At 41.5% G+C, this 22,995-nt stretch overlaps 1 protein-coding gene across 3 annotated transcripts in view; it reads right to left on the bottom strand.

Annotated features, from left to right (window-relative positions):
• abr (ABR activator of RhoGEF and GTPase) overlaps positions 1-22,995 on the bottom strand; it is a 123,858-nt gene that overhangs the window by 82,460 nt on the left and 18,403 nt on the right. The window contains exon 1 of one of the 3 annotated variants that reach the window (XM_085173638.1): positions 18,678-22,470. The exons of 1 other annotated variant lie outside the window; for it this stretch is intronic. In XM_085173638.1, the coding sequence (XP_085029764.1) occupies positions 18,678-18,738 (61 nt within the window). In that variant the 5' untranslated portion in view covers positions 18,739-22,470. Of the gene's footprint in view, positions 1-9,404; positions 13,877-18,677; positions 22,471-22,995 lie in introns of those variants that run through there. One more of the 3 variants, XM_085173639.1, reaches the window with a different exon arrangement.

Below are 22,995 nucleotides of genomic sequence, written 5' to 3'. Positions count from 1 at the left end.
CTCGTTACCTGTATGAATGGCACCTGTTTGACCTCATCATCTGTATAAAAGACACCTGTCCACAGCCTCAACCAGTCAGACTCCAAACTCCGCCATGGCCAAGACCGAAGAGCTTTCGAAGGACACCAGGAAAAGAATTGTAGACCTGCACCAGACTGGGAAGAGTGAATCTACAATAGGCAAGCAGCTTGGTGTGAAAAAATCAACTGTGGGAGCAATCATCAGAAAATGGAAGACATACAAGACCACTGATAATCTCCCTCGATCTGGGGCTCCACGCAAGATCTCATCCCGTGGGGTCAAAATGATCATGAGAACGGTGAGCAAAGATCCCAGAACCACACGGGGGGACCTGGTGAATGACCTGCAGAGAGCTGGGACCAAAGTAACAAAGGTCACCATCAGTAACACACTACAACGGCAGGGAATCAAATCCCGCAGTGCCAGACGTGTTCCGCTGCTGAAGCCAGTGCATGTCCAGGCCTGTCTGAAGTTTGCCAGAGAGCACATGGATGATACAGCAGAGGATTGGGAGAATGTCATGTGGTCAGATGAAACCAAAGTAGAACTTTTTGGTATAAACTCAACTCGTCGTGTTTGGAGGAAGAAGAATACTGAGTTGCATCCCAAGAACACCATACCTACTGTGAAGCATGGGGGTGGAAACATCATGCTATGGGGCTGTTTTTCTGCCAAGGGGACAGGACGACTGATCCGTGTTAAGGACAGAATGAATGGGGCCAAGTATCGTGAGATTTTGAGCCAAAACCTCCTTCCATCAGTGAGAAGTTTGAAGATGAAACGAGGCTGGGTCTTCCAACATGACAATGATCCAAAACACACCGCCCGGGCAACAAAGGAGTGGCTCCGTAAGAAGCATTTGAAAGTCCTGGAGTGGCCTAGCCAGTCTCCAGACCTCAACCCCATAGAAAATCTGTGGCGGGAGTTGAAAGTCCGTGTTGCTCGGCGACAGCCCCAAAACATCACTGCTCTTGAGAAGATCTGCATGGAGGAATGGGCCAAAATACCAGCTACTGTGTGTGCAAACCTGGTAAAGACCTATAGTAAACGTTTGACCTCTGTTATTGCCAACAAAGGTTATGTTACAAAGTATTGAGTTGTATTTTTGTTATTGACCAAATACTTATTTTCCACCCTGATTTACGAATAAATTCTTTACAAATCCTACCATGTGAATTCATGGATTTTTTTTTCACATTCTGTCTCTCACAGTTGAAGTGTACCTCTGGTGCAAATTACTGACCTCTGTCATCATTTTAAGTGGGGGAACTTGCACAATCGGTGGCTGACTAAATACTTTTTTGCCCCACTGTATATTGTTTGAATGGTGGATTTGCATATTAAACATGCCCACATTTTACTTCTATGAGAAGTAAAGGCTCAGGAATTTTTCTCCCTTTGTTCTGTCACAGGAGCCGTCCCTCATAAGGTTAACTCAGGCACACAAGCACACCTGCTGTTCAAATGTGTCGTTACAAAAAGGAGCCAATAAAAAGAAAACTACAGTCACGGAGGGTCACAGACCAGTTACCAGCCTTGAGGGAAAAATTCATATTCTTCGAACAGTTGTGAGTAGTTGCTGGAGGCTGATGACACTTGCTGTGAGCCAGTGATGACTGAAAGACCAGTCATCAGTCACTAGGTAAAAATGTGTATTCCCCGGCCATTTGGATAGTGGCTGTGGGAGGTTGCTTGCCATTATCATTAGCTATTAAACTTCTATTTTTCTTTAGAAGAAAAATCGATATGGCCTGTTTTCTCTGACAACCCAGAAGGCAGAAGATGAAATGATGCTGCAATTCCTCATATTTAACAGAAACAGAACTCCTGGTAGCTGCTATCAACATAGCTACTGTTAATTTTTCTCTAAGTCAACTCAGTGATAGTGACTCAATGTTCAAATCACAGATTCATATATGTGAATATGTATATTTCACATCGGAGAGTTCAACCAATAATCTGTCTTGAAGAAAATCTAAAAATGTAAAAATCACAAAATTGAAGAAAGAGGAATCTATGAAGTTGTAACTAGGGTGAATACAGATAAACTGCTTTCAGCTGGTTAAGCCACTGCTCTACTCTAGAGTGGAGGAGGAAACGCTACAGTTCCTACACTCGATTTCTTTCACATCCTGCCAGCTCTCCCTCTCTCTATGCACAATGTCTCAGAGCCAGGTCTGCCTGTGCACATTTGCATACTAATAAAGTCAGGGGGAAGAAAAGTTGCTGCTTCAGTGTGAGAATGCAATGTGGGAATCGTGCTGCCTACCTCAGCAATTTTGTCTTTAGAGAAGAGGGATTACATCATGCCCTACAGCCAGCTTACACTGTGTGGGCACAGAGAAGCAGCCCTGCAAACTGATTCTGTACAGAGAGCAGTGAATAAGCACACACACACACATTAAATTTTACAGCACAGATGTGTGTTCCTGAGCCAGGGCCCAATGTAGTCATTTCAAAAAGAGACTGTGTATGTGTGTTTGTGTTTTAGGTTGATGGCAAGATATTCCCCTGTGTCTCTAGAGCTTCTCTCAATAGATGTAAGTGAGCTCAGCCATAACAGATCCACTTCTCCAAAGATAAAGGAACGAGAGGAGACAAGGAAAACAAAAAGCCTGCTTCTTGTTTTCCTTGGACTTCCTGGACTTCCCGGCCTTATGTAGCCTTGACAGCATAACAGTACATCAGTGGCCTCACAGATGTATGGTCATTTTGTGTGTGTTGACAGTATACATGTGGGCTTTTAATTTCCCCAGTGACACACGTTGATTGATGATGGCACGACAGGGAAGTTTAAAAGTGTTACTCCATGCTACTCCACTTAACGTCAGTAGCAGCGACCTCGCATTATATTTGAAGGAGATACCCAGTGGGAATATGGTATCACTGGAAATCAGTTTCATTCTATGCAAATATGACAATGAGTCAAAATAATTGATGTAACTGGTCCTAATTTTATTAGCAAAGTTAGCTGACAACAGGCAGCTGTTGAGGCAGATGTGGAGTATCCTTTAATGGGCGTTGCTTCTCCTCTGAGCCTTCTCAACGGTGATCAGTGCAGCAAACATAGTGATCAGAAGCACCCATCCTCACCCACAAGCACACACACGGATGCTAAAACCGCAGATTTCGAAGTGTTACTTTGAAGCACTCAGAAGAGAACACGCCGCCAATTCCACATGTTCACACAGCGACAGATCAGCAGATGTCTGGATTGAGGATTAAATTGGAATTTTTTTTGAGCATGAATTCAGTACCTTGGCAATATTAGCATAAAAGTCCTTTACAATCCAGTCTTAACCTTGTGTAAGATAACACTGCTGATCAGTAAGCAGAGTGTAGCTTTTAAAGTAAAGTGTTAAAGAGTCTAAAGATTGCAAAAACATTCTAGAGTCACATATAAGTCAAATAATATCTGTTTGACAGCTAAGCTTGACATAAAAACTGGTCACGCAACAGGAAAATGATCTCAACTCTACAACAGAATGATTATTTTACTTTTTTAGTTTCCAATGACTGAACCTGTCTGAAATACAAGAGGTGTAAATGAGTCATGCAAACCTTCATCATACAGGAAAAACAAAACACTGATGGTGATCAAAATAAACATTTAGATTTGTAACTCTCGCCCTATGACAGCTGGGATAGGCTCCAGCGCCCCCCGCAACCCTGAAAAGGATAAGCGGAAGCGAATGGATGGATGGATAGATTTGTAACTTCAAATATAATTTTGCAAGCTTGCTCTTTTGCCACTTGGCTAGAAAAATCAGAAAGTATTCTATAAATGCAGACTTATGCTGCTACTGTGCACTGTGATTCTGTCCTGCGGTGAGTTTTCTGTCTGTTCTTGACAACCTGTAATGGGCCTTTTGCATTGTTGCACTGTGTCAGTATCACCATAACTACACCTGCATCTGACTAAAAAATAATTCCGAAACATTTCCATGGTTTTATTTAAGAAAACTGATTAATAACAATGAACTTTCTTTTTATTCAGACCCAAAATTTCAGCATGCACATTTTCCATTTCAACAAACAGAAGATTATCCCGCTTGATGTAATGCTACAAAATGCTAACTAAGCAAGCTGTGAGGAGCTGGTCTGTGACTCATCACTTAAGCTGGGGTCTTTGTTCCCATTTTTCCTGTATCCAGCCTGATTGCGATTATAATGATTGGCTACTCTCACCGCACTTACCACTGTGCTGAGGAAATGGGCTGAGCACACTTTAATGGAAAACAAGCTGCGAGACTCCCACATTAGTTAATAGAGAACGAGAGAAACGAGTAGAAGGGAGTCCAAAAGATCAGATTTAACGGAAAGATAACAGGAGAGCCTTGCCTTTTAAACGGAAAGCCCAACCACGTACAGGCACACAGACTTTCTGCGAGCAAACTGAGCAAGATATATATTAGACAAAGGACAGTGAGTGTGAAGCTGCTAGGTGGGAGGAAAACAGGAAGACCACAGAGAAGATTCATGTATGTAGTGAAGGAGGAATCACAGAGGGTTTGTATAAGAGAAGAGGATGCTAAAGAGGCAAGCCCTAAAGGGAGCAACCAAAAAAGAATATGCATTCTAACACAAATGTACTGGGATGAGGCTAATAAAGTGGTTCCCATTACCTGCTTCACAACCTGTGTGCACACATCCAGAGCACTTCCCTGCAGAGAAGGGTCCGATAACAGGCATGTCCCTTAATACCTCAAATGAGTGACAATTCTACTGCTGCATATCTTCATGTGCCATGTGCCTGTAGGCAGCAAGAGATAAGGACCCCCCCAACTACAGATTTACATGGGTAAATTGCTGTTATCCCCCCTCTAGCAAACCCCAAACCCACCAAACCAATGTTACCATGGCAGCCAGCTCCTATACATTGTAATTAGCTGGTTTAAATCCCCGAGGCTCGGACTAGCTGGAAACATCTCACTGCTTCCATAGATTAGGACAAGCACATGCACACGGGGCCCGAAGCTACTCCCCCAGTCCACATGGTGAAACGCACAAGAGGTCACATCCAAGTGCAGACACACCTACTGAACACACCCACACAAAAAAGATGCACCAACCAATGTTTTACAGTTCACTTCCCACATTCATGCCTGTGCTTGTAAGCAGGTGTGAAGAGATCAAGTAAAGCTGTACAGCGCCAACACACACACACACACACACACACACGCACACTGAGCAGTAGAGCAGCTCCACTGTGTGGGCATCTGGTCCCCTCTGCGTTTGTTTGTGGGCATGTGCTAATGGAAAGTGTATCAAACCGTGCAGTGAAACAAAGGCGCTACAATGAGCTACCTCAGGGCAGCCCCAGCAGAGACTGTAGTGTCTATTGCACTCTACGGCCCAATTAGAGGAATATGCTTCAGATTAAAAGCAGTGAGATTGATACACTTCAGGTGTATCACAGAAGCAGCAGTGTGCAGCTCAGACAGGCCCTGTAAAAGCTTCAGATCACCATAACATCCTTTGTGGTTGGTGTAGGTTTAAAAAGAAAAGGCTCACTATAGTACACATTTTGTGGGGAAAAAAAAATTTAATAAAAACTGCATTCCTGAAACTAATTAAGCCAAAAGGCAGTTTTCTAAAAGATCTGCTGGTTTACACGGAACATATATGCGGTCATGTATTGGAAACACCCTATTTTAAAACTGTAGTCAACTCCCTGCTGAAACATATTCTCGTGATTACTTTGAAATGTCAAAAATCCACTACCAGTCTGCCAAACCAGTGGGTACACATAAGCCTCACTGGTGCGAAAAAGCTTGCACCATATCCAACCAAATTTTTATGCATGTCTTTTTTACTTTCAAGCTTTCAGAGCTGCCGGGTTCTAAAACTAGACGCAGCTGGTTTAAACAAAGGGAAACCTAGGGAACTTAAAAATGAAGCCGACGAGGAAGTTGCACAAACTGCAGTTGCCACTTGAGGCTGCACTACCGTTAGATGTCAGTGTTAAAATGCCCAACTTTGTAGCATTTAAAAGCATATAGTTTTTGGCATCTATGGATAATTTTTGAAGGGCGAAAAGTTTTTATAACTCATCCAGCTGGATAATTGACTTTGGAGTGCAGCCACATTGATTGACAGGTGTCTTAACAAAGGCAGCTAGAGTTGACTGGCCTCTTCTAGCAGGCCTCACTAAAGCTTTTCCCTGTGTCTGTGCTGCTGGTAACTTTACGATCCCTTTGAATAGATCATCCGCCTTGATATCACTTTGGATTCGGGAGACACACACCATCTCTACTTTTAGATTAGGCTTAAAACTTTCCTTTTTGCACATAAAAGCATACAGTTAGGGATGGATCAGGTGACCCTGAATCCCTCCCTTAATTATGCTGCAATAGGTGTAGGTGGCTGGGGGATTCCCGTGACTCATTGAGTATTTCTTTTTCAGTCAACTTTCTCACTGAGTATGTGTTAATAAACCTCTCTGCATTGAATCATACTTGTTAATAATCTCTGGCTCTCTTCCACAGCATGTTTTTTATCCTGTCTTCCTTCTCTCACCCCAACCGGTTGCAGCAGATGGCCCCGCCCCTCCCTGAGCCTGGTTCTGCCAGTGGTTTCTTCCTGTTAAAAGGGAGTTTTTCCTTCCCACTGTCACCAAAATGCTTGCTCATAGGGGGTTGTTGGGTTTTTCTCTATATGTATTATTAACTTATTAACTTATAAACAGACCAAGCATTTAAAACATCTTGTGGGATAAAACCTTAATGAGCTTAAGCACAACACTTTATTAACAACATTGTTGTTAATAATAACAACAATGTTGAATTTTTAAAGTGTGAGAGTTTATTTGAAGTGAATAAACCAACCATGCATTTTTTACCAGCATGTTATTAAAATATAAGAAAAAGGTCAGATAACAATGTTAAAAAGTGCAGTTAGACTAAAAAGCTCACCAAGCACCAAAGAAACTGCACATTGGTGTGTAATACTGACACAATAGTGCAGAAGTAGGGATGCAACGATACCAATTTTTTCAAACCGATACAATACCGATACTTGGATCTGAGTACTTGCCGATACAGAGTACGAAAACCGATACTTCTACCACACACACACACACACACAAATGTAATGAATTGGAAGACAGGTTTTATTTATTCACTGCCGATAATAAATAATATCTTAATAAAAATGACCACAAAAAAATTTCAAGTGAAAAATAAGCACTTCTGTTAAATTATTGCAGAGTGTCCACATTGTAATTTAACAAAATATCACTGAACTATTGGCACTGTCTCGAGCTTTCAGAATAATAAACAAACAAACATAAATAAACACTTCTGTTTGGAATAAAATTAATTGTTGCAGAGTGTCCATATTGTAAACAAACAAAATAACGAAAGTATTTGGCATTAACAGACGAACTCCCCATCTGCCCATGGATCATCAGTCCACTGTGCCGTTAAACCAAGGACTGACGTTGCACACACTGCTTGTCTTTACCTCTTTAGAAAGTTTCGGCACCATTATCTCCCTGATGTGTGGGTGGCTGGGAATTTCATATCACGGTTCAAGTATGTTGAGAAGAATCCTACATTTTCCACAACCGGCATTGGCTGGTCATCCAGAGTGATAAAATGAGTCAGAGCCTCTGTTATTTTAACTGCCCGCGGATTTTCTCTTGACATTTTTCATCGCTTTTCCAAAACTTGAGTTAAATTTGGCTGTTCCGGTCCACACTGCTGACATTTTGTTTAGCCTAGCTACAGCAGCCTCTAGTTTCTTTTTTTTTATTTTTTATCTGGAGCTGCCAGTCTGACTCGTCTAACCCTGTGCCTGTTTAGCACGGGATGTCCCCCTAGTGGCCAATCTAAAAAACTACAACAAAAATGACAAGCCACCCTCTGATTAATGAAATAAGTTAGTATCGGTTCATGGTATCGGTTAACTTTTACGAGTATGAGTACACACACATTTTACAGTATCGCCCCGATACCTGATACCAGTATCGGTATCGGTGCATCCCTATGCAGAAGCTTTTTTTTTTTTTTTAAATCTTTAGTCATGACAAGTGCACCCTGTGGGATTTCATCTATTTGATGTACCACTGCATTATTTTGCTGGAACAATGGCTGACTCTGGTCCAACTGCGGTACAATTTTACTTTTCAGAAATACCTAATTAAGTGAAAGAGCCTAACTTATGTGCATCATATACAAAAAAGCAGCCAACCACAATATCATGTTGAGGCAGCCTGTCTACCCCCAGAGTTGAAGCGTGACTTTAAAGAAAAATACCCACACAAGAGGGGGGACAAATAAAAAAGGAAGTCAGTCTATTTGAAGTGGGTCCCCGTAGGTTTCTGTTCTCCGCTCGTGCTCACCAACCATTACCCTGCTTTATTTCTGCCAAGCTGTAAAAGCAAAAGCATGCCGTCCTGTTCTCTTGCTGTGCATGAATGCAAATGCACAGACTGTACAGACAATGAGGCTAACCTTAGCGCTTGCTGTAGAAGTTTATTTTTAAAAGATTTCTATTAAATGTGACCCTGGAAAGAGTGACAGGACAGATAAGAGAATTTGTGGATGCAGCACGATGTCTGATAAAGTGAGGAGCGCACTTGAAGCGCAAGGCCATCTGGCACTCGGAGAGGACAGAGGCCTCGTCGATATCACTCCATTGATTTTGAGTTTGGTCCTTCTATAAAAGGTTACAATTAAGAGGCGGAACAAAAAGGAGGATAGGGATTTAAAAGATGACCTTCCCACAGAAATCTGTAACTGTAATGATGCCAGTATTCTATTTATATTATTGAAGGAGATTTAAAAAAAAAAAAAAAAATAGAAGGTCACAGGTGAAACCAAATAAATAAAGTTATAGATATAAAGATATCTCAATTACAAATCATGGATCCACTATACAGTAGCTTACATGTTTGCCTAATTTTCTCATAAAAGTACAAACCTACAAATATCTTAGAATCATATATTTGACTGTAATCCCTCCATCTCATCAGTTTAAATATCTTTTAAAAGATTTAATAAACCACCACCTGCCTGAATAGTACTGTTCTCCTAGTCTACTTTCGCCATGCTTCATTCGGGGTTATTTAATGACAAAGAGCCACTTGGAGTGAATGGTTTCTTTGACTGTAACAGAAAGACAACTTCCTGAGGCCAGAAGGCCAACGCTTACTCTGGCCTTTAATTTTTAATGAAACAGACAAACACACACACGCGCGCAAACATGTAGCCAACACACACGCACCAGATACAAAGGACTACTTTTAAGGGTTTTACAGCTTGAGTCATACAGGCCAAATAAACACATACACAACTACATTTTTATACATGGTTACAAATGTGCTACAGGCCCATTTAAGATAACGTGATCTGATATATGACCTATATGCATTCGTTTACCTGAGTCTGGCAGGGTGACTGGTTGGTGCTCGAGTGCATCCATCAGCTCTCTTTACTCATAATGGCTTCATCTCGCTTTCCTGTCTCCTCCTCTCCTTCCCTTTTTCCCCTCCTCTTCTCTCTTCCGCTCGACTACCCTGAATGCTTAATGATGGTCCCTGCCTTCCGGAGCATGTAAACATGCCAGACGCACTATTGGCCGAGGCAGAGGAGTTCTTATGCGCTGATTGGCTGGGACAAGCCAGGCATGGATGGCAGAAGAAAAACAGGTTGGTGGTTACCATAGCCCTACAGGATGACTGCTGTCCATAGTAACACACACACACACACACACACCTACACACACACACACACACACACACACAGTCCTAGACCCTCAGGACATGGTGAAGGTCCCCACAGACACAGAACACAAACACACTCAGACACATGACACACCCTCTAACATCAAGCACAACAAAGGATTTCAGAGCTTGTGAAGATGGCAAGACGCTTGGCTAACAATGTAATTTAACTGTTAACAGCTGGATAATGACTCAGTTTAAGCTTTCTGATGACCAAAAATAACATCAAAAGTCAGTTTAATATATGTTCTCGTTGCTCTTTGAATTGATTTTGGAGTTAAATTGAATATTTCAAAAGAAACAGCAAGAAATTGGGGGGAAAACACAAGCTTCCACTTTCTTAAATTTTTACTTGAAAAATGTATCAACACCAAAAGCTCCAATATCAACAAAATATAACAAGAGCTCCCAGTCTTTCCAGTCTTGTTGCTAGGTCAGCTATCATAAATTTTAGTGTTTTTTTCCATAAGGCACTTAAATATCATGTCATTTGGAAAGATATGTTAAACCACGTCTCCCAGATAAACAAACATGTCATGTTCATAAACGGTATCAAATATGGACATAACTTAAACTTGCATTTCATTTAACGACCACTAGGGGGCCAATAGCTGTGGTTGCACATAGACTTATGGTCTTATAGAAGTCTATAGGAAACAGCTGTAAACTCTTTGCTGCTGAGTTTATGGGCTCAGCCAGTATATCAGTGAGTTAGGTCAAAATGATCAAAATACGTTACGTCAGTCTATCTGACATGTGTTTTGCAGAAATCGTGTTCAGGGACGAGGTAACATACTTAAGTTGTGCTATAATTAATTTGCCTTGTATATTCGCTTACAATTAGATGACCTCCAATGCAGATAACGTAGCTAACCTAATGTAGAAGGTGCTTATATGCATGCTGAAAACAGTTATAAACTCTTGGTAACCAAAATGAAATGCACAGTTACGTGGAATAAAATTATATGTCAAGCTTTATGAGTAAAGCTGGGAACCGTTGCGATGTAATGCAAGTGCACAAGTCTGTTTTATTTTTATTTTCCATGTGTACCTTTTTCTTTTTTAACCTTTAAGCTCCTATTAGAAGTTAAGATATGATCAAGCACCTGAAGCGCAGAGCCTACCGCCGAGTTTGCACTTCACTCACCAGCATTTAAGAGTGAAAGCTCTGTAAGCTGAAACTCTGCACACAGAAAATAAGTTTGATGTCATTTCACTACTGCAATAAAAGCACTTGGCTGCTTTTCAGCTCCAGTAATCGATGGCTTCTTCGTTTCAGTTTGTTTACTAGATGTAAAAGAGCCACTGAAACACACAACGCAGAGCAAAAAGCTTCATATATTATTCACAAGGTTGTCACTGAATGAACCCAGGCGGCCACGGTTACAGTGGAAACACCAGCTGGGTTACCAGTGAGTGAGCGAGCAGCTAGCGTTATGACACGGTGACAGATTTCCCCCCTTTGCTCCTTCCAGCTGGACTCACCTAAAAGGATGAGGTTTTAACCGTATCCATATTTTAAGGTTTAACCACTTCTTCACATTCACTCCAATCGTATATATCAAAGGTAATTCATCTCTCTTTCAGAACTGAGAACAGCATCCACATTATACATCATGTCCTCTAAAGTGGATCCTGACAAGGAGATTATAAATGTCTGCTAGATAAACGGTGAAACTGTTCTTTTCCCATTAATGTTTCTAGGATCTTGTATTCAGACACCCAAACCAGGGTGGAACATTGTGCAACTGTTATGGAGAAGCTAACATGATGCCCCTTACATAAAGGCTCACTCTTGAGGACACCCAATGGGAGGAAGATGTTTGAACACAAAGCAGAGTAGCGGTTTACTGAAGAAGCAGTAGAGATGACTGCATTACATAACAACAGTGCTTTTAGGCTGACTCAGATTCTTTCTTCCCTACTGTAAGTGTGCATGTGTGCGTGTGTCTGTGTGTGCATGTGAGAGAACAGCTCTAAATGCGTTTCTATAGCTACAGCACAGACTCATCCATTTATCAACATAATGGATGAGCTTGAACGGTAGAAAGAAAACAATGCGAGACTTCATATGAAGCACAGATGAAATTACACAACACGGCTCCACTCCTACCAAGCAAAACCACTTCTCTGCCTCCACTTTTAATGCACACAGAACGAGTGCATATCAGTGTGCTAGGAGCAGTAGTACCAAACAGTAGTATCTGAATTATTAATAATGGTCTGATCGGGTATTTATCTTTTGACTGTAGTCACAGCAGATTTATTGAAATGTAGTTATGAGTACAGTCTGATTTTAAATATCACAAAGGAACAAAGGCGACCCTGTTGCAGGTTCTTGAACCTGTTGCTGCACTACTTGTGACCTTTGCATCTGTTCAGGAATTTCCGCAATTTAAATGAAAAGCCCAGGCTCCAACCTTTTACCAACAATGAATGAATGTCATCCTCATAGTGAATTGGCGATTTAAGAGGCTCGCTTGGCTTGTATTGTGTAGTGTTCTCTCTGCAGTCGCACCATAGCTGACATGTTTGGAAACACTACCAGATCCCACTGATTTGGATGTGTTGCTGTTGGCATCGAGAACAGAGCTAGTGGCTATTCAAGCAGAGTGAGACTGAGAGCGAGAGAGCTGGGGAGTTTGGTCCAAATAGATTTGGAGGGAGTGATAAATGAGACATTCCCTGTTGTATTAACCTCCCCTATGAAATTCTACTGGGAAGCCATCCAAAATTACTTTGCTGTGCCCCAATTTGCTGAAGCAAGCCCTGTGACAGCCAACTAACTGCTAACATTAAACACTTAAAGACAGAACTGGGACTGCTGTTGGCCAGTAGTGAAGTCCATCCATTACAGTTTATATGCTGCTGAGGGAAACCAGACAACAAGACTGACAGTCTGTGAAAACCCAGTTTGATCAGGGATGTGAGGGTTGGGTAATTCTGGGCTGATACAGATGTGTAAAAAGATATCAAACCTTTTATGTATTCAGAGTTTTTGCAAACTATGGTGTTAGACAGGTATTAAAGCACGCTGGAATAATGTGGATCAGTGCTCCTGCAACTTCATTTAATGAGTAATTAAATGGGATATGCAGGTTAACTGCATACTAACATTCACGCAAAGTTATTAGAGCTGGGGGCAAAAGATCCGCTGTGGTGACCCCTAAAGGAAGCGGCAAAGAAGAAGACAACTGTCACCTGTCTGTCGTTTTCTCAAGAAACTGAGCCTACAACATACAGTTTAGAGTCAGCTAATATAATTCTCTTTATGTGCGGTGTTTCTGTGGAAACCTATTTGAGAGGAATCTTCAGCATCTGAGACTCAGTGTATGATTAGTCGGGAAAGGCAGCAGATTACTATCACCAGCAACATGTCATTTATTACTATCCACAAGTAGTGGCAGCAGAAACGAGAGACTGTGTAACCCATTTAACCCTCAACAAACAGCCAAATGGCCCACCATGACTCACACGGTAATATTTTTATAAGGTTTGCTGGGGCTGAAGTGACAGGATGTACCAAAAATGAGAAAAGATTTTTAATGCTCCCTCAGAGCTGCACATAAATTTGAGCCTTCCTCACTGCAGATTATGAAAATCATTTTTGACATATGTGCATGTCCGTGCACGTGCCACATCTGCTTTGCCAAGCCAAAATGCCCGTTTTCTAGCCATTACATAATCTGGCTTTCCTTTGATGTTGCCTTAGCAGCACGTGGAACCAAAGCGAGCCAGAGACAAGTCTAACTAATACTCTGAAGGTTACAGCGCAGGCTGGCAGCGAAGCAGCGGTCAGAGACCGTGTGCCACTCAGGCTGTGGAGGAGATAGTAACACTACAGTTCAGAGCTTTCTGTAAAAGTCAAAAAGAGGGAAATTATAATTGGCCAGTGGTTGATTCAGAGATACGTCCAGAGTAAGTTAGGTTAAAAGTGTGCAAAAGCTATATGGCTTGATTGGTGGATTATTAGCCCTGAAATGGGCAACATAAGGGTGTGCCTGCCTATTATTTCATGGCAGCTGGGAAAACTCCAGCCCTGAAAAAGCAGTTAAGGACATATATGGCTATAACTTCTGTTTAAATAATGAACAAAAAAAAAAAAAGAATTCGCTACTGGATTGATTTGTTTCAGGATACAAAGTTCTGTGTAAATAATCATACGATAATTTTTAATTCTATAACTGTTTACAACTTGCATAGTTCCCATTTCTGTATAGCTGTATATCTCATATTTCTGTAAAGGTCTTTATTTCATATTCTGTATAGTTTTTTTTCATATTTATATCCTGTTCATAGCCTGTACATATAGTTATAGCATATTCATAACATACTTCATACCGTGTACATATTACATACCGTAATAAACCCATTTCTGTAATATACTTACATATCTATATTATTGCTAATATATATTGTAATATATCTATATCATGGCTAAAGCACTTCTGGATGGATGCAAACTGCATTTCGTTGCCCTGTACCTGTGACATGTGCAATGACAATAAAGTTGAATTCTATTCTATTGTATTCAAAATTAGGAAAAACTGTTGCAAATTAAAAATGCCCTGGCACACAGAACAGTAAAAAACACATTGTAGGCCCAATTACTTTTAATTAAGGTTTCTAAAACATCAACATTTGCATTAGCGTGTAGTGTAATTAATTAACCAGTTGGTGTAAATATTAGCAAGCTTAATGAAAAGATTTTGGCCTATGAATGCTGCATGTGAAACTCAAGTTCATTACTGTCCACTCTGTCTCTTTGGTTTCCATTTTTCCCTTCTAGTCACAAGCATCTGGAAAGTCCACTGAATAACTTGTGTAACCAAGGTTTGAGGGTACGGCTTTTAAGAAACCGCTAGGCCACGTGGCTAATCGAAGAACAGTCCTATTTGATATTGGAAAGAATAGACGGATCTAAAAGTGGGACAAACTAGCACAGAAAAAATGAGCACCTATGCATCTGTGTGTCAATGGCACAGAGTTTCAACTGAAGCAACAAAGAAATAACCAGTGATCACCAGTGTGATCTGCAGTAGTGGGCTAACTGACGGAGTAAAGGGGGGTTAAAGACAGAAAATGGACACAGCATTAACAACAAAACGCCTCTAAAATCAGATCAGAGGTAGAAGAAAAACCCTTTTACTCTGCTGATGATTACATCAAAGTGATTATAAGAATCTGTGAGGAGCACATTTGAGAGGTCCTAATCAACCGTGTAGATTAGGACGATAGGAGGAAAAACAAGTAAAGAGGTGGAAACGGTGAGAGTTTTGTTGAAGTAATACACGCACACACACACACACACACTCCAACCAACAGCCGTCTGGGAGTCTACCACTTATACTGCTGACCGAACAAATGGATGACTGATGAGAAGTCTGAGCTGGTGATTCTGTTCATGTGCTTACATTGATGTGTGCGCAAAAGTTCTCTGTGCAGCTTTTATTACATTTAGCTTGCTTAGTCTGCGTATATCTAGGTTTGTGTTTTATGACTTTCATTATTAGCAGAATATGTAGTGAAACAGAGATGCCTGTGGAAAATGCTGTCTCAGTGAGCTGTGGTTCAGTCGTGCAGCTGAACAGAAAGACTTCAGCCTCTCTGGGGACAACGTAGCTGTGGCTTCCAGCATCCACTCCGCTTAGGACAGTTAAGGATGTGTGGTCACTGCTTAACACAGTCATTAGCACAGTTTCAGAGGCTGAAGAGAAAGGGCAATTAGAGCCATGTGCTTAGTAATCCACTGACAGGCAAAAGAGGGAGCTTCAATACAGTTTAGGGCAGGACTGGGTCATCTTTCATCATTAACAACCAAGTGTTTGTCACACAGACAGAGCTATTGTCAACTTGTGTTGCAACCTTTTGTAACCAAGTGGTAGAGTTGTATTAAGGAAGTATATAACCATTTTTGTAAACATTTCAAAGTAGTGGTGAATTCCCACTTCCCTTATCAGAGAAAGAGGGTCAGCTGAGCAGCCACACAGGCACACAAAGAGTACGAGGTGGATAAAGGGCAGGCGGAAATCAAAAGGATGATGAACTGACAGGTGCATAAAAAAGAGGATTGTGCCCTTTTCACTAACAATAGATCATAATAAAGCCGTGTTTCAATGCTTTTGTGATGGTAATAACCTGTCTGCGAGTGTACACATGCAGCCTCATACAGAATTTGAATGTGTTAAAGCACATCGGGTGTTAAATTCAGATGAACTCTGTTAACCAAAAGTAACAAACGTTAGAATAGTATAGAGCTATAGTATAGTATACTGTGCTGTCCCTGCTTTATTCCCCATCAACACACTTTGGAGACAGGTTTGCTTTGACAAATCTTTATAGCCATCATGTTTAGACTAAATCAAATCAAATAAAACTATATGCAAGTCCAAGAAAAATGGCTTACAGCATTTTATATGTAATACTTTAACATTGTTTTTCGGCTCCATGCTGTAGTGGTCAACATGTTTGACTTGCACACAAATGATCCTTTTTGACATCAGGGGGGAAAAAACAACAACAACAAAAAACACAAATACACACAGCCTCAGGAGGTTGCAAGCCTGGTCTTAGTGTTAGTCCTTAGCCCAAAAAATGGGACGCTGCATAAGGAAGGGCATAAATAAGTACTTTACTAAATCAAACAGGTCACTGTGGCATCCAATTGGGAAAAAGGGAGCAATAATATTTGTTTTAAGCTTTCCACTAGCCGTCTCAACCCACAAATGCACCTTCCACACTGAGCTAGCATTAGCTGATAGCTCTACCCTGCAGGGAGAGAAAAAACAAAAGAAAGGCAACAGTCAAAATACTAAACTCTAGACTTCAACACAGTAGCCCAAAAACCAGTGAGTTAAATAACGAGACTATATACCCACAGATTGGTTCTCAGATTTAGCATACATACACAAGAGTGGCATTTAGAGCAGGGCGATATGACCAAAAATATTTATCACGATATACATTTGAAAATTTGCGATAACGATATAACTGAAGATATAATTGACACTAGACAAAATACTTTACAACTCCACAACTTTATTAGTCCAAAAAAACAAAAAAAACAAAACAACATCAATGTATTTTCACTTAAACAAGCAGCTGTTTTTTGCATAAAGTTATATAAAAGTTTAACAGTGCATCATAGCTTAGCAAAGTCGTACTAAAACATTTGACAGATTTTTGAGCGCCGTGTACGACATAAAATCGTTTCAAGGTCAGTAAACACAACCAGAATTTATACATAAAGCACACGGGATTATAAGGGACACTGTCGATTTTCAGAAAAATCAAAGGATTGATTTTAAGTGTGCCATATTTTCCAAAAAACACAGTAATAATGACAGCCTGCTAGCATGCTCTACCAAAAATAGTGCTTTGTTGTGTATCTGACGGATGAAAGCTAAACCAGTTCCACACCACTGAAGTTGCAGCATTTTTACAAACCAGTTCTGGTTCATCAGTTTCATTCAACGATCCGCTTTCGCCCTTCTTATTCGCCATCGCCACCATGCTTTTTCCGCCATGTGCGTATGAAAACAAAGGCACTGCGAATGCGTGCTTTACACATATTCTATCACGATCGTTGCCCAACTTATACCGGTATTACCGTGAACGGTATGATATGGCCCAGCCCTAGTGGCATTCATCTTCTCAAGCTCTTGGCAGGAACGCAAAACGTGTCTTTCTGAAATAATCTAACAACTCTTTAAAGTCTCTCTAAAAACAAACAAACAAAGCTGATCAACATGATATAAACTATGGGTAGTCTACTTGTAACACCACAGCTTGGCATTTACGTTGGTATTACTCATTTCCACATCACATCAAGTTAAAAGGAAGCCCAAAAGCTTTACAATAAAGTACCACACCTTAAATTTGTGTGATACCCAAAGAGAACCACATTGCAGTACATTAACAACATTATCACTAATGCATAAATACCTTCACTGTCAGATACTGCAAGGTCTTGCTTAAGTATCTAATCGACAGCATCGAACAGAAACCACGTTTCCCCTTTCTGTTTTTCAGCATCTTTATCACACCCCCAACCACATCTCCATCAGTCTTTCCTGTTCACACCATGTCCGCACATTAAGATATAGTAACAAAAGTGGCAAAAGACAATTCTCAAAAGGCTATTTCATGCACCCAATACACCTAACACACACACACACGCAACACCTCAACAACACACAAACAGCTGTGACTGCATGGATGTGTGTACTGTTGCAAAGAGCTTCACACAGCCTCTGTTCTAAATTACAACAAGCAAAAACATAGTTCGTATTCACTTTATGTAAATCATCCAAACGCAAAAAAAAGAAAAAGGAAAAAAAGGTCAGACTAATTTAGGTGACAAACTAATGGGAGCAGTTTTGTCCGTTGTTTCATTAATCGACATCGTAACCTGAAAAGACACAGCTGACAGCTGCTCTCATGCAGTGTACAGTACGACGGGGGAGACTACAGCGCAGCATAAAGACTACAATAAGGAGTGGTTTAAAAATTCAGCATCAGACAGCTTGTGTCCTCGATAGGATGGAACATAAAGTTCTACCTCCAGGTTGTAAGCATGACTCACTCTGCCTCACACTATATAATCCCTGGGCTTTCCCATGCTTCTATGATTACTGGCCAGCAGAAAGCCTGACGGCAGTGGGCACGAGTTGTTGCCACTAAAAGAAGTGTGTGTGGTGGCCTTGGGTTGAATGCCTTGTTATAGACAGCCACAATAATGCACAATAATTGGAAGTCCGGAAAATGCAAAGTGTTCCCTGTGTGCAGATCGCTGGGGCTGTAACACGAACGGGCAGCGGATGAGATAGAGAAGAGGGGGGTGCGGGGCAAAACACGGAGAGGTAAAGCGCACAGATAAATGAGAAGTGATGAGTGGAGAGGAGTAAAGTGATGGAGGAGAGGTACGTACTGCTGTAAAGGGTGTCGATCCAGGAGAGCCGGGGCAGGCCGCGAGCACTGAGGGGCTCCATCCTCTTTTCCTCTCCCTGTCTCAGTCGCTCTCCCTCTTTCTTATGTCTTCAGTTCTTCTCTGCAGCTGCTTTTTGCGTTTCCTTGCTTCTTTTCTCTTATCCTTGAAACGCAGCCTTCATCTCGCTCGGAGAAGCAAGAAAAACCATTTGGGGAAAAATGTCAGAAGGCACCCCGGGGTCCAACAGGCTGACAAGCAAGAGAGCTGAAGAAGGAGCGAAAGACTGAGAGGTGTGCGTCTGTGTGTGTGAGAGAGAAAACAACAGGCTGGAGACGGACACCGCCGACCGTTGCTAGGGAAAGGGAGAAGCACTCATTCTCTCTCGCTCTCTCTTTGGCTTGCTCTCTCAGTCCCACCCACCCCTCCTCTCTCGCTCTCCTGATTCTGCGTGAATGCCTCATCAGCCTCACTCGCTGTCTCTCTCCCCCTCAATGACTGAAGCAGCGAGGTTTGCGAGATGTGAATCAACTGACAAAATCTCAGTTTCTCTCTTCATAAATGAAACCACTAAACCCACTAAAATCCAAAGTTGCTTTCACGATCTCCGTCTCTCCTTGCGCATTAGGTTAGCAGCTTTTTTCTTGCATGCAGATACAATTTGCTTACTCTGACTTTGTTGAGCACATCGCAGCTTGAATTTTTTATCTTGTTCTTTAAACGTAGGTAAATATTACTCAAGTTTTAAGAGAACTCTGCCTAAGAAAGTCAGTATTAAAACAATGTTGCAGCATGAAATGCTAAGATCAAAAAACAACTTTGTGTCAGGGGTTCAGAAAACATCCTAAATATTAGCCTATTTTATAACTGCTCAGACTGAGGCTTTTTCTAAAATATACAGGAAACGTATACAGCCAAAGAGAAACCACCCTTCAGAAAAAAAAACTGGGTTACCTTCCCCTGATAAAAGTTTAATGTTAAATCCACTGTGTGATTCTGTTTTGTTAATATAACAATAACAAAGGTAAGCATGAAAGGTCTTTCTGTGGTTTTATGAGGCAAACTAGTCGTAGCTGCACTACATGATGAGTTCAAGATCTCAGCCGCTCGGCTGGGACGCACAATTCACACTTTGTGTGAAACAGAGTCAGTCATTTAGTTCAGAGAGAGAGAGAGAGAGAGAGAGAAACCGAGAGAGTGTGACGGGTTCACTTGTCACGGTTTAAGCTAGTTCTGTTCCCGTGGCAACGAAGAACATGAAAGCAACGCACACATGTGCATGTGTCTGTGTATGTGCCTGCATACTGATGCTCTGTATAAGACGATATAATACAGACTCTATCATAGATGGCAATAGAAGAACCATGGAGCCGGTCTACTGTGTGCATCACCAGGAACAATAGCTAAAGAATATTTAGAATAAATGTCTGCAGCTCAGCCACAGCTGGATTTTCGAGGACTGAAACAGATGCATAGGGACTAAATAGTTCAAGTTATTTTGAGAAGTTAAAAGGATGGGGTCAACATTTATTCACTTTCAACCACTGTATCAGACTAGTTAAGGAATGTAAAGTGAGACACCTGCTCCAGTGTTTCAGAATAAACGACGGTGACAAAGAAATTATAGCATTTTATTGCATTAGAACCCAAAAAGAAGTTGGCATTTTCCACAATAGTGGCTGGGCTCTAGCGCAAAATCCAGGAAATCTTAATTTTTCAATATGCAATTAAAAATGTCATGCTGTGCTTTATTGATTTTTTTGAAATTAGCAGGCTTTAATGGGCACATTAGCACATTAGGTCTCCTGTTGCTCCCTGTTCCCAGAAAAAGACCTGGCAGCATTGCCACACAGCACTATTCCTCTTCGTCAGGCCCAGCGCCCGGCGAGTTTATTAAGGCATGTGCTACATAGGAGGCCAATCATCGGAGACGAGCATCGTGCCAGCGACAACAAAGCCTGATATGAAACGCTCCCCTCAAACCTCAGATCTCCTCCCCCTTCATCCTCCTCTAACCAGCATGGGGGAAGGAAAGATGGGAGGGTTGAGAGGCAGAAAAAAACTTCAATTAGGACACAAAGGCTGACAGGAGGAACCCCACAACTGCTCCCTGCCTCTTCCCCCAACCTCTGCAGGCAGAGCACCTGGCCCCGAGCTCTGCTCTTTGTTAGTCTACAGCACGTGTATGTGCCAGCTGGAGGGAACGTACACGAGTTAAACGACCTGGCATCCCATGAGCCTCTCTTGGTCGTGTGTGTGTGTGTATCTGTCTCAAGGCATTTAATGTATTCCTGCATGTGTTAATGTACATCAGGGTTATTAATGAATATAAATGTGTCATTGTGATGGTGGGAAAGCACACAGGCGTGACAAAAACCACACACAAACTCAAGGCGTACATGCACAAAACACATGGAATTATGTAAAGGGAAAGCCAAGCGGGCAGAGAAGAACACAGGGCTGGTGAGTGGCACTTCATCAAATATAGATTGATCTACTGTACAGCCTTACACCTCCTTTGTCTTAAATCTGGGCCAACAGAGACAGACACACAGACACACACAGACACACACAGATGATTTAGGGTTTTGAAAGCAAATCTGCCCACCTCCTCTTTCCAAATACCCCATCGTTCAACGGGGATAGCCAAACAAAGAGAGCACAGATGCCATGCTCAAAAACACAAACTGTATTTACACCAAACTGCGTGTTCTGAAGACATTCTGGAGCTTCACAAAGCTACATTTAGAAAATATGAATAAACAGTCAAACTGTGTAATAAAAACCCATTAGTAACCGTCTCTGAACCCTCCCAAACACACAATTTCAGTCTCTTCAAAGTTCAGCACGTCAGCAATGCGTTGTTCTCTATAAAGGTTAACTTTCAACAGCAGTCCTCTACTATGTGTCTGTGTGTGTGGTTGCTGGATAAGATCTAGATTAAGGCACTCATTTTCTTTAGAGATACACACTTTTTTCCCTCAAGACAGATCACGGATTGTGTTGGAGAGACACAATGTACCTTTGTGTCACAGACAACATCTACTCAGAGTTTCCCATTAATTGGACACTTTATTTAAACAATTACATGCTTGTGTGTTACAAAAAGGCCACACATCAGTAGCCAGCACAGCATGAAATGTAGACCACACATAAAAAAAACTGGATATTTAAAAAAGAAAAAAATCAATCTTTGCTTTTGATTAGGTGTGTCATCCCACTGTGAGCTAATGTGAACAAAGGACACTGGATGTAGATGTGTACTGTGTGATGCTCACAGGCATATTTAGGCCCTGCAGAAATCAATGGACATGCATTTGGGACAGCTTTTAACAGCTTGAACTGAAAGTAAGCTTTATAAACAGCTATTACAAAACATCAGAGAAAGCTGGAACTCAAAGTGGATAAAAAGCAAAAATTATGATGCTTTATAAAATTTAAAAGCTCATAAAACATCCCACAGCATGTCCTTTGAGTATACAACTGCACAATTAATTTCTTAATCATTCCAAAAGGTCTGCTGTAATCACTTTTTTAATTTTCCCTTTATCTTTTGCTTGGTTCGGTGTGTATTCACAACAAGGCTCTAACTAACAAGAACCTGATATATTTATTTTATTCCCCATTTTGTGACTGTTGTTTCCTGCACTTCACTTGAAATTTCAACAAAGATTTCCTGTCATGAAGAAGGAAGTTGCTGCAGTCGAACTGTGGTGTATTAGAGTGTGAGTGCGTAATTTGGCGGCACAGCATCCCACTAGCCAATCAAACTGCTATCCACTCCTCTCCCACCCCTCTATTCTCCCTTTTCTACCCAGATACCCCGGCCCCACCTCACTCCACCAACCCCAACCATATCCACCCCATTCTGCTCTTCGACCCCGACCACAGGCCTGCGGGGGTGACTGGGTGGAGGTGGCGGCATCTATGTGTGTGCGTGCGTCTGTGTGTCTGTGGTGCTACTCTTTCCCTTCAACCCCACTGGCTAACCACGGGAACGTGAACTGGCTGATGAAAATAAATTAAAACAATTAAAAAAAAAAAAAAAAGACAACGAGGACCAGGGTGGGAGTCTAAACCCTTCAACATCCTGATTGTTCAACAACCCCCCCACGCCCACACTTCCAGCATTCTTGGTTGATGTGCATATGTGAGTGGGGCTGCGCACGCAGGAAGCAGACAGCTGTGTTTCCAAATAAGTGAATTCAAACAAGCCTAATGAAGCACTGGAGCGAAACACACCTCACAAACATATATTAAAAAAAATGACAATAAGCACAGATGGAATTGGTGACATCAAAGCGAAAATATTCACTGAATT

Source organism: Neolamprologus multifasciatus, chromosome 10 (genome assembly GCF_963576455.1).
Source record: "Neolamprologus multifasciatus chromosome 10, fNeoMul1.2, whole genome shotgun sequence".
In the NCBI taxonomy this organism is placed as follows: Eukaryota; Metazoa; Chordata; class Actinopteri; order Cichliformes; family Cichlidae; genus Neolamprologus; species Neolamprologus multifasciatus.
Note: the sequence above shows the minus strand (reverse complement) of the source record. Positions and strands in the feature narration are given on the sequence as shown.